The sequence below is a fragment of the Canis lupus genome, chromosome 32, assembly GCF_048164855.1.
Source record: "Canis lupus baileyi chromosome 32, mCanLup2.hap1, whole genome shotgun sequence".
In the NCBI taxonomy this organism is placed as follows: domain Eukaryota; kingdom Metazoa; phylum Chordata; class Mammalia; order Carnivora; family Canidae; genus Canis; species Canis lupus.
Genome location: NC_132869.1, coordinates 21,263,633 through 21,276,370, shown reverse-complemented (window position 1 = coordinate 21,276,370; position 12,738 = coordinate 21,263,633). Strand labels below are relative to the sequence as shown.

General features: G+C 47.9%; 1 protein-coding gene across 4 annotated transcripts in view; it reads left to right on the top strand.

The window, feature by feature from the left end:
* Window positions 1–12,738, top strand: part of GNB5 (G protein subunit beta 5) — a 45,995-nt gene that overhangs the window by 3,304 nt on the left and 29,953 nt on the right. The window contains exons 1-3 of one of the 4 annotated variants that reach the window (XM_072808543.1): window positions 816–854; window positions 1,260–1,371; window positions 11,291–11,427. In XM_072808543.1, the coding sequence (XP_072664644.1) occupies window positions 1,260–1,371; window positions 11,291–11,427 (249 nt within the window). In that variant the 5' untranslated portion in view covers window positions 816–854. Of the gene's footprint in view, window positions 1–815; window positions 855–1,159; window positions 1,372–3,192; window positions 3,236–11,290; window positions 11,428–12,738 lie in introns of those variants that run through there. The other 3 variants (XM_072808544.1, XM_072808541.1, XM_072808542.1) reach the window with 3 other exon arrangements.

Below are 12,738 nucleotides of genomic sequence, written 5' to 3'. Positions count from 1 at the left end.
AGAGAAGCAGGCTCCACGCCGGGAGCCCAGTGCGGGACTTGATCCCAGGACTCCAGGATCACGTCCTGAGCAGAGAGCAGACTCTTAACCGCTGAGCTACCCAGGCGTCCCATGCTCTAGAGTTTGTAACCTTAATCCACCTTCCCATTTTGCACACATGCACACATACACACATACACACATACATGCAAGGTCATGGACAGGCAAAAGGGAGAAGCAATGCGTTGGCTCCTCCACACTTAAGTCGCCAGGCATGTAGCTGAATGGAGCCACATTGTCTAGGTCCAAATCCTACCTTTACCTCTTTCTTGGGAGTGTGACTCAAGCAAATCATATAACCCTTCTGTGCCTCAGTGTCCTCATTTGTAAAATGGGGATAACAGTATCCATTCAGGGTGACTGTTGTGATTTATTAACGCAAAGTGCTTGGAACAGTGCCTGGCACCAGGACTTCTACGTAAGCGCACAGGGAGGCAAGTTTCGGGTTCGCTGGGGGGGAGCACCGGGGCTTCCCAGGACGAGGCCGGGTCTCCATCCGTGGTGCGGCCTGGGCCTCGCTGCCCGCTCCCCGCTCTCTGCGCTGCAGGAAGCAGCCGCGCCGCAGCCTACCAAGTCCCGCTGAGCGGAGACGGGTGCCGGGGACGCGGGCGCCAGGAAGGCCGCGCTCCGGGACCTCAGCGGCTCCCGGGGGCCGGGCAGTACGTGCGCGTCCTCCGCCAGGTCATCTCATCACCTCTGCGCCTCGGCTCTCCCGCCGGTGAAATGGGCACGACGCTCCCCGCTTCCCGGGGCGGGGTGCGCAGCAGCGCCACGGCGGGCATCGCCCTGGGCACGGCGCCGGGCGCGCGCGGCAGGTGCCCGGGCGGGGGCGCGGGGGGCGCGGGGGGGGCGGCGGGCATCGCCCTGGGCACGGCGCCGGGCGGGGGTGCGGGGGCCGCGGGGGGCGCGGGGGGGGCGCGCGAAGTGGGGGGGCGGGCATCGCCCTGGGCACGGCGCCGGGCGCGCGCGGCAGGTGCCCGGGCGGGGGCGCGGGGCCGCGGGGGGCGCGCAGGGCGGGGGGCCCACGGCGGGGGGGTTCGGCCGCCGCGGCCCCGCTCGCCCCGCCCGCGTCAGCGCCGGAGGGCGGGGCCGCGGCGGGGCGAAGGCAGCCGGAGCCGCGCCGGGGGCCGCTCCCGCCCGCTCGCCGGCCAGGCCTCCGCCGCCCGCGCGCCCGCTCACCCGCGTCCCCGCTTCCCTCCCCGCCGCGTCCCGGCGCGAAGATGGCAACCGACGGGCTGCACGAGAACCAGACGCTGGCGTCGCTGAAGAGCGAGGCCGAGAGCCTCAAGGGCAAGCTGGAGGAGGAGCGGGCCAAGCTGCACGACGTGGAGCGTGAGTGCGGGCCGGGCGGGGGCTGCGCGCCGGGAGGCGGCCGAGGAAGCCAGGAGCCCCCGGGGAGCGGGCCGGGGCGGGAGCTGGGCCTGCGCCCGCCGCGGAGGGGCGCCCGGCCCCCGGCCCCCGGCTCAGGGCGCCGGGCGAGGCGAGGGCTGCGGCCGCGGCCCTGGGGCCCGAGCCCGGCGGCCCCGGAGGCCCGGACGCCTTGCACAGGCCGGTCCGCTGGCCGAGGCCGCGCCGCCTCCGGGCGGGGGCGCGGGGGTGGGCCCCTGGCGGCCGCTGTCCCCACCCGCGGCGCCCACCTGGGGACCTCGGGACCTGTGCCCCTTGCCCTGCCTGGAGGATGCGAACCGACCGCGGCGGCGGGGGCGGCGGGGGCGGGCTTTCTCCATCACTGTCGTGTGTGTTTTCTCAGTTTTGCTTTTACAAGGAGCCAGACTCTCAGTTAAAAAAAATCTCATTTTTCCAGTCTGCCCTCTTGGCTTGGGGGTGGAGACCCGGATGAGGGAAGAAGAGCAGAGCAGCTTTTACCAAATCCAATGACTTCGTTCCTTTAAGGCTATTTAAGAAGCTTTTGAATGGATGCGGGTGCGATTGGCAGAAGAGAGCAACAGCAGTCTTAAATAAACGTACTCATTGGCCACTAGATCATTCAGAAACCGCTCTGTGACTTTTATGAGTGAGCAATTAAATAGACAGGTGAAACGACTTGGTGGGACCAGCTTTCCTTTACTGTCAGATGGTTTGTCCCCAGCAGAGTTTGGGCTCAGGGCCAGACTTGGGGAAGTGGCTTTTACCTGCTTATCTTTCAGCTCTGAGAGTGGCAGCTCCCGGTTTGCTGAGCACAGCCTCCCCCATGGTACCCTCAGGCACTCCTGTGCATTGTGCTCCTACCATTCCTATTTGGTGCCACCCCTTTTAAATTCTATTTGGAGCAGAAACATGGGGTTCATGCTAGGTCCTTTAACGCCTGACTCCTCTCTTTGAAAATCACTTGATGGAAGCAGGTGACCTGAATCTAGAATGTGCTGTGCTTTGTAGGGACTTCCTTTAAATTAGACGTGCTAAACCCCAACATCATTTAGGGATGTGTCCAGCTACAATTAACTATAAACCCCAAATAAAGTAGCTAAGCAAATTGGGAGTTCTTTTCCTTATATAACAGGAAGAAGTGTAGGTGATCACCAGCTCTGGTCCAGCTGCTCAGCATGCCATCAGGGACCCACGCTCGAGTCTTTCTCCACCACCACCCTGAGAACATTGGCATTAGCCCTGTGATTATGATATGACCTCCACAGCTCCAAATATAACCTTCGTATCCAGGACAAGAAGGAGAAATATGGGCACCAGCCCCTGTTTCTCCTTCTTTTTTAAAATATTTTATTTATTCACGCGCGCGCGCGCGCGAGAGAGAGAGAGAGAGAGAGAGAAGCAGAAACATAGGCAGAGGGAGAAAAGCAGGTTTCCTGCAAAGAGCCTGATGCAGAACTTGATCCTGACCCCAGGATCACTCCCTGAGCCAAAGGCAGACGTTCAACTGCTGAGCCACGCACGCATCCCGTCTGTTTCTTCCTCTTATCAGAAAAGCAGAAGTCTTCCCCATCACCTCCTTTCTCCCAACAGATTTTGTACTTTATTGGCCAGAAATAGGTCACAAAGCTACTGCAATGAAGCTGGGAAAGAAAGAAGTGAGCTGGACACATTGTCACCCCCAAATAAAGCTGGCTTTCCGTTGTCAGGAAGCATTATGGAACAGAGATTGGGAGGCACTGGACAAAGCCTGCCTCATTTCACTCTGCCATTTCCTACATTCTGCAGATGTTATCGATGATGCTGTGAGGGCGGTGTTGGCACCCCTGAGGTAGGTCTGAGTTCTGCATATTACAGGTGAGGAAACTGAGGCACAGCAAGGTGAAAGGACTTGCCAGAGGACTGCAGCCAGTAAGCAGTGGGACCAGGATTCCAGCCCAGACAGTCAGAACCTCAGCCCGGCCTCACTTCAACTTTGTGTCCAATCCTTTTGGGCCCTGTGCAGAGGAGGTTCCAGAAACTCCATCAGCTGGGCAGACTGCCTGCCTGGAGCCTCTCAGCCTTTTCTGTGACTTGGGAAATGGCTTTAAGGCAGAGAGATAGTCAGGATAGAGCTTTTCAGCAGGGAACCCCAGTCCTGCCAAGGATGTGATACCCTCAAAAGCCAGGGCCAGATTTTGGGCCCACAGTGGAAAGATCTATCCCCACCTGCATACAAATCAGAATTTTAGAGTCAACAAGACCAGCAGTCATGTGGCCATGATCCCCATTATTTCCCCTGCAGCTTCCCAGTGGCTTCGCCTCTACTTCAGTATAGTACCTTTGCTCCTTTGAGGCTCCTGTCACTCAAATGACATCTGTTTTCCCCTCCGCCATGCTGCTGGCTCCTGACCTCCCAGCCAGACTGCCTAGTTTCTTAAGGATTCGCCACATGGCTTGAGCCTTCCTTTTGACCTAAGCCCTGCCTCATCCCTGGTGTCTTCAGGGTTCACCAGGGGGACTTCCTCACACACTGGCCTCTCATTCCATCACAGTATCCTGGATCTCGTTAGCACTCAGAGATGCTCCTCCTCTGACCACACTGTCTCCTCCAGAGAGCTCCATGACCCATGATCACTGAGCTCCTCCCTGCCAGTCTCTCAGCCTTTTATTGAGCCTGTCATTTTTGCATTGTGGTGGTGTTAGACAGATGGCCCTGTAGGCCCTACATGAGCTGGGGAACCTTTTCAGGCCACAAGCTGAGATGGCCAAGTCATTCCAGATTGCCTGGGACTCTCAGTTTTAAAATGGAAGTTCCTACATTCTGAAAACCCCTGTAGTCCTTGGCAAACTGGGACAGTTGATCAGCCTTCCATTAGCTCTGACTTGCCCAAATTCTTGCCTAAGCACACAACAAAATAGCATGAACTTGGAGGAGAAGCAAACTTCATCCAACTCCACACCCTTGCCCCTTCAGCTCTCATCCCTTTGACCCTTAGACCAGCGTCCATACCGTTGGACCTTCATCCCCAAGTCAGACCCTTGACCAACATTAAGTAGAGGAATTGGCTTATATGGGTGGCCCAAGGGGAAGCCAACCTACACCAGACTCCATAGCCCCAGGCCCTGTGCCCCTGCCTTTCCCCTTACTCCTCCAGAGCTTCCTCCTTCTCCCTACATGTCTCCCCTCATTGCCTTCTGCTTACCTTCTGCCAAGGGTAAGTGTTCCCTTGCTTGATTGTAAGACATTTTAGAATTATGAGCCTATGGCTTGTATGTTTCCTATTGCTATTGTACAAATCTCCGTAAACACAGGACATTAAAGCAAATTAAATTTATTTTTTTATAGTTCTGGATGTCAGAATTCTAAACTGGGGTCAACAGGACTTCATTCCTTCTGGAAGCTTTAGGAGAGAGTCCCTTCCTTGCCTTTTTCAGCTTCCAGAGGCTGCCTGCAATTTTTGGCTTGTGGTCCCACATCCTCCGACCTCCTCTCTGTCATCACATCACCTACTTTGACTCTGCCTTCCTTGCCTCCCTCTTATACGGACACTTGTGATTACAGTGGGCCTACCTGTATAAACCAGGGTAATTAATCATCCTATCTCAAGACTCTTAATCACATCTGCAAAGCCCCTTTTGCCGTGTAAAGTACAGGCTCCAAGAATTAGGACATGGATGTCTTTGGAGGTCCTATCACACAGCTCTCAAAACTAGAAGGGTCTGACTGCTTTACCTTTAGTCCATAGGTGCAAAAAGTTTCCTTCTCCTCCCCACGACCTGTATGGGCAAGGAGACTGCTGAGCTCCAGGGAAGGGTTAAGGGGATGCCCTACGGTTCTGCAGCTACTCTAAGGAAAAATGGGGAGTAGACACCAGAGTTCAGGCTGCTAGGGTAGCTCTCCTTCTCACCCTGCTAGGCCATCTCAGGCAGTTGAGATTTACATTAAAAGGGGGAAAAATCCATGTGTGTGTATGAAAAGGTATCAATATTAATTTAAAAAGTCCCAAGCATATATATAACATGATCTCATTAGCTTAAACAAGGAATGCTGGTATATGCATTGAATTTGTGGCAGGATACATGAGAAACTAGTTACCTCTGGAGAGGGCCCAGCAGAATGAGGGGAAGTAGAGATACCTTTTGCTTTATATCCATCTGTGCATTTACTGCTTTTATAATAAAAAAAAAATTATAAGAGTACTGGAATGGGAGTCAAGATCAAGAACAAAGAAGAGAATTCAACGTTACAGACTCTTTAACTTGAAATTAAACTGAAGAATGATCCAGAAAACAAGCTGAAAGCAGAGCAGGAGGCATGTGGTTTATTTCAGCCAACATGTATGGCAGCCTTATGGGGCTGTGGGGGGCTTCTTCCAGATTCCCAGCTTCATTGGGGCAGATTCTAATCTAGTCTAGGAACAAAGCAACTCAAAGAAGATTTATGTAGTTTCTCTAAGAACAAATGCAGATGAAATTTGGACAAGTCACAGGACTTATCAGATGCTATTCACTCTTCTATCTGTTCTAAATGAAACCTCGTGAAAAGTTTTATTTTCAAAGGTTATATTATGGGCAGAGCCTTGAACTGTTCTGATTTTATGATGTAGCGAGAAATCGAGGAAAACTGAATTTCTGGATTAGTCTGAAGCAAATATATTGATTGACTTTTTCCATGTTCTAAGGAGATATGCTGCGTGTCCTGAAGCTAGAAGTGAGTTTCCCTATAACCTAATCCTCTCGCTGCTGCTCTTCCACATGCTGCCTGCAGCCATGAGAGGGAGCAGAAAGCAAACCTGCCTGGCTTTGGCTCTGCATTCATACCTGCACACCAGCTAGCTAATACAAGTGTCTCCAGGGTACCATCATAATAAACTAATGCCCACTATAACAAATTTAGAAATATAGAAGGGGATCCCTGGGTGGCGCAGCGGTTTGGCGCCTGCCTTTGGCCCAGGGCGCGATCCTGGAGACCCGGGATCGAATCCCACGTCGGGCTCCCGATGCATGGAGCCTGCTTCTCCCTCTGCCTGTGTCTCTGCCTCTCTCTCTCTCTCTGTGACTATCATAAATAAATTAAAAAAAAAAAAAAAAGAAGAAATATAGAAGAAAAGCCATTCATAACCCCACCACCCACAGGTGCTCACTTTTAATATTTTGAGGTATTTCGTAGCTTAGGATTTTATATTTGTGCATATTATTTGTGAGCATACTTTAAATTGCACTAGATTTAGAGTTGGAGCCTAATTTTAATTTAACACAACGGATTAAATAACTCCCATGTCATTTTACCATTCTTTTTAATGTCAATATTTTGCAATAATTATATGGAGCCATGCAGTACTCCATCTGAAGGACTGTACCATAGCTTAGCCTATCCAGCTTTTAATTAGGGAATGCTGAGGAGACTTTTTCTGTGTGTAGCTAATGTATGTTTTGAAACAATTCCAAAATCTCAAGCACAAATGAGGTAATATGATTGCAGATGATTTCCTTCCCTCCAAATGTTTGTGGGTTTTGTTTCTATCCCATCCTATGCGATCCAGGGATAGAATCAGACACAATTTTTAAAATATTTGTATTTTTTAATTGAAGTATAGCTGACGCACAATGTTACATTAATTTCAGGTGTACAACAGTGATTTGACAACTCTGTGGGTTATGCTGTGCTCACCACAAGGGTGGCTACCATCTGTCACCATACAACTCTATACAATATCATTGACTGTATTCTGTCTGCTATCTCCTTCTATCCCCATGACTTTTTACTCCATAGTTGGAGTCCTGTATCTCCCACTCTTTACTCATCTTGTCCATCCGCCCACCTCCTCCCCTCTGGAGGCCATCAGTCTCTTCTCAGTATTTATGGGTCTGCTTCTGCTTTTTGTTTGTTTGTTTTGTTTTTTTTTAGATTCCACATGTAAATGAAATCATATGATATTTGTCTTTCTCTGTCTGACTTATTTCATCTAGCTTAATACCCTCTGGATCCATCCATGTTGTCATAAATTTTAAGATCCCATTCTTTTTTTACAAAACGTATGCCATTCTGTGTGTGTATATATATATATCTCACATCTTCTTTATCCGTTCATCTACCAATGGACACTTGGGTTGCAAAATGAGTTTTTTAGAATTAGCTTTGGATAATTTTTCATCCTTAATTCCTTAGATCTTCTACCAAATAGTGGCCATCAAAGACTATGTATTGGTGCAAAATTTGGAAGGCAGTTCAGCCTCCCCTTGCTTTTACTCCAATTCCTATGGATCCTTCAAAACCAGGTACCTGGGACATCTCCTCCTGATGGCACACCTGCCAGCAGGGTCAGCCATGTCACCTTTGGCTCCGTGACACCTCTGTCATTGCACTGCAGTTGTGATCTGTATGCAGGTCTGTCTGTCCCCTACAGATGGTGAGCGCAGGAAGAGCAGGGACTGTCTCATTCTTTTCTGTACCCAAGCATCCAGCATAGAACTTGGCATATACTAGGGGTTCTGGAGGCATCCTTCAGGCTCTTTAACTTAACAGATGTGAGATTTGCCAAATAGAAGCAGGATGGAGTGGGTTGGGAGTAAACCTATATATGAGAAAGGAAAATGCAGTGAGAATAAATAATTAGTAGCTGGGATGCGGTCAGATTCACATTATATAAGGAAGGCCCCATATCGGTTGGATGAGCCATCTTTTTAATTAATTTTTTTATTTTTGTGAGAAGAACATAAAACAGCTGTGGTTGTCCCAAGGCTGAATTGGGGAAAGCAGCAATAATATCAGTGTGATGTTTCAAACCAAAACACAATATGCTCACAGCTCTCAACTGGTTCACACTTAGGTAAATAGTCTATAAGAGTTTAGAGAAAAAAAAAAAGAGTTTAGAGAATTCACTATCTTTAAACTATATTCAGTATGTTTTTAAGAATGTATCTATGAAATACTAGTGTGCCATTTGTGGCAATAAATAATGCAATGTTTTAGCAGAAGTGATAGCATAATAACTGCACATTCATGTAGTACTTTTTTAAAAGATTTTATTTTTAAGTAACCTCTACATGCAGCGTGGGGCTTTACCTTATGACCCTGAGATCAAGAGTTGCATGCTCCACCAGCGGAGCCAGCCAGATGCCCTTCATATAATACCTTAGAGTTCAGCAAGTATTTTTTATAGTTTGGGTTTTCACAGAGACTTTTAACTTATTCACACTCATTTTCTTTTATCACACAAAAAAATGGGTTAACTAAATGAAACCAAGACTTCTTGGAGAAGTAGCTGATTCTAGGGCCAGAGCAGGGAAAGAACCTGAGCCTGGAATAAGAAGTGCTTAGAGAGATAGGGACATGTCAGAGGTCCTGGGTGCTTGCTTGATGGGGCTCCTATGGAGCAAATCGGGGACTAGTTGAGCATCAAAATAAATAATAATACTAAAGGATTATAACCCCTTGAATAAGGTGAGAATCCATGAACCCATCTAATATAGATGGATGAATAAATACATTGAAGAGGAGAGGAAGCTCCTTTTATTAGAAAGGCAACTAAAAATGCAGAGGGTATGATGGTATTAGGAAAATCACTTGCCAACTATCATTATAACCCATTCAGGCAAGAATCATTAACAGATGTTAAAACAGGATATTCAAGTTTGAAGAGTGACGGGGTATTTCTGTAGTCTCAGAGTACATCCCCACAGGACACTTTTTCATTACACAAGACAAAATGGTAACTCTCCACTGAGGAAACCTGGCAGACACCACCTCAACCAAATGGTCCGCGTGAACAGTGCCAGTGATAGGACCAACGGACAGCAGGTGCTTCCTGATGGGGCATGCTGGTGGGGACTCAGCATCAGTCTGTGGTGTACCTGCCAAGTACGCATCACCTGAATCTGATCTTGAGCAGACCAGCCCACACTGGGAAACTAAGTAGCTGGAAACTAAAGAAACATGACAATTGAATGCAGCACCTTGTCTTGGATTTTCTTTTGCTGTAAAGATATTATTGGGACAATGGAGAGTATCTCAGTAAAGTCCATAGATTGCACATAGCATTGTTTCAGTGTTAATTTTCTGACTTTGGTAATATATTATAGTTATGTAAGAGTTCCTTGTTTTTAGGAAATACACAATGCAGTGTTTAGAGAGAAGGAGGGAGGATTTCTGTGAAGGGGCGCTGTTGTCGTGGCCTTAAACCACAGTCCACCTCAATGTTCGTAGTGGCAATGTCCACAATAACCAAACTGTGGAAGGAGCCACAATGTCCTTCAACAGATGAATGGATTTTAGATGTGGTATATATGTATACAATGGAATATTACCCAACAGAAAGGATGAATACCTACCATTTACATTAACATGGATGGAACTGGAGGGTATTATGCTGAGTGAAATCAGTCAACTGAAGAAAGACCGCTATCATATGATTTCACTCATATGTGGAATGTAAGAAATAGTGAAAGGAACTATAAAGGAAAAGAGGGAAACTGAGTGGAGAAAAATTAGAGAGGAAGACAAACCATGAAAGACTCTTAACTCTGGGAAACAAAGAGTTGCAGAAGGGGAGGTGGGGGAATGGGGTAACTGGGTGACGGGTACCAAGGAAAGCACTTGATGGGATGACCACTAGGTGTTATACTATGGGTTGGCAAATTGAATTTAAATTTTAAAAAATGAATTGAAGTAAAAACAAAACAAAACCACAGTCCAGTCTGGACCTCTCTGCCCTGTTTCTATGAGGGAAGTGGTACTTCCCCAGCAAGTTCCAGCAGCTCCCGGGAAGGAAGAGGATCAGCTGCCTTGCCTCCCACCACCCATGTTGTGCTGCTGTGCTAAGATACCACACCTTTCCTGGGGCTGTCCCTTGCCTCAAATGCCCCTTTTCCCTCCCCACCTGCCTAGGGAACAGCCCAGCTGGGAGGTTTGGAGGAGGAGAAGTGGAGGGGGTTGTTAGGTGCCCCAGTTTTTCCTTCTGGCACAGCCTTTAACCAGAGGGCAGGGGCACTGCCTCAGTTTCCTCACTTCTAGATGTGAGGCCAGGACTAGACGGTCTGTTCATGGGAACATGGCTCCTTCTGATACTGCTCGGTGACAGACTCTAAGATAAGCCCTTGAAAGGTCTTCTTGATTCTCGGGGAAGAGGCCATAGGTCCAGCCCCTGAAAGATTCCTTTTTGGAGTGCCTCCCTGGTGTGGGTTGCTTGTGTAGATCATGTGTTTAGACTTCTAGAATATTGATCTCTACTGACACCATAAGTTTTCAGTAAACCCATGGGTGTACCATTTAGTGGCTGCCCCATTCATTCTTGCCTGCGGCATGTGAATAGAGCACCTTCATGTCCCAGGCCAGAGCTAGGTACGGGGGAATCACTTAGGATCTGTCAAGCAGCATGGGTGCACATTCTGGCACCTAATGGGACAGTTTTTGTAGAGTCACTTTTCCATGTGATTGGAAAGGTAGGTAAAAGAACCAGAAGCTGCAGCTTTACTCCCAGTTGGTTGTATGAACTTGTTTTAGCCAAAGAACCCCTGTGAGCCTCAGTCTCCTCACCTGCTAAATGGGGACAGTGGTCTCACTCTGCTGCTCGCCCTGCCCACCCCACAGAGCTGTAGCCCTCCAGTGGGAGAATTCTGTAGAGTGGAAGGAGGGAAGGAAGTCTATGTATATGAAGTAGTCTTGTTATAGATCTCTCAGCATACAGAGATGGAAATGCTTTGAAGATTGTAGGGTATTAAGCACAAAGACAGAATGACAGTGTTGTCTCTACCCTCTCCTGAGTTTAAGAGAGAGCGTTGTGAAAGTATAATAGTAAAAAGGAAAATCTATGGCCACAAAGAAAGACCAGTGTCATCCCTTTGCCAGCATATGGCTCAGAATCTGGTCCTTGGTGACAGAACTGATTGTAGCTTGTCCTTCTAGTGCACCAGGTGGCCGAGCGGGTGGAAGCCCTGGGGCAGTTTGTCATGAAGACCAGAAGGACCCTCAAAGGCCATGGAAACAAAGTTCTCTGCATGGACTGGTGCAAAGATAAGAGAAGGATCGTGAGCTCATCCCAGGTATGTGGCACCTGCTCTGTGATGGTGAGCATGTGTCTAACTTTATAGCTAAAGAAGAAAGAGCACTTTCCTTTTCAAAAAACCTTTTTTTGCCCTTTATGACTGCTTATTCCCCACAGGATGTGAGCTAGCATAGTTAAGAATTCTTTGCATACTGTAGAATGTCAGTAACTTTAGATTTGGAGTTGGTAATAACTGAAACGTGAACTCTGTTTGAGAAACTATTCAAAATTATTTCTTCCTCGGCATTTTTCAGGGTTGTATTTGTGAATAAAACCATTTTTTTAGAAAGTGGGTTTTTTTTAACCCAAAATTGAGCACATAAACGGCTGTGGCTTTGTTCAGTTTAAGAGTTCATCAATTTTTATGCCTTAAAGAACAAATGTAAGGTACATATTTTGTAGAGTATTGTTTTTTTCATTCATTTTATCTAGTTGACATAGTTTATTTTACATCTTATGTATTAGTGTTATCTATTGCTGCATAACAAATTACCCCCAAATTCAGCAATTAAAACCACAAATATTTATTATTTCACATGGTTTCCGAGAGCCAGGAATCTGGAGCAGCTTGTGTGGGTGGTTCTGGCTCAGAGAACCATGGGGGTGGTGACAGCCAGGATGGTGGTCAGGGCCGAGGTCATGGCACAGCTCGGCTAAGGCAGAAACTCACTTCCAAAATGGCTCGTTGCCAGAAGCCCTAGTTCTTCAGCACGTGGACCTTTCCATTGGGCAGCTTACATGATCGTAGCCAGCCTTCCCCAGAGCAAGAGAGGGAGCCAGAGGCTGAAGCCATGAGTGACACTCCATCACTTCTGCTATGTTCTGCCAGTCACACAGACCAACCCCAAGACCACGAGGGATACAAAAGTATGGCTATCAGGAGGCTGTTATCACTGCTTGGTACTTTTTATGCCTATTTTGATGTAACATGAATTGAATATAAAATTATAAACTGAAGTCATAGATTTTTATAGCCAGTTTGGGCTCCCCCCATCCCTGCCTTCAGCCCCACTCTTCCAAAGGACCATTTGGGGTTTTTTATTAGCCCTTTTATATATAAAAACTGCATATTCTAAATAATCCACACACTCTAACGTCTATGTCAGCTTGTGTTTGATAAGGACAGGTTTCATTAGTCTCCTATATTACCCACAGATCTAATATGTCACTTTGTACTTGCTTTCTTTCATGTTCATAAAAAATTTTATCTCTTAGGTATTTGACCGCATTAAAAAGACACTGCGAAAGAGAATAAATCCCCACCACTCTGTCGCAAGCATTATTACTATTTTAGAGCATTTCTTTCCAG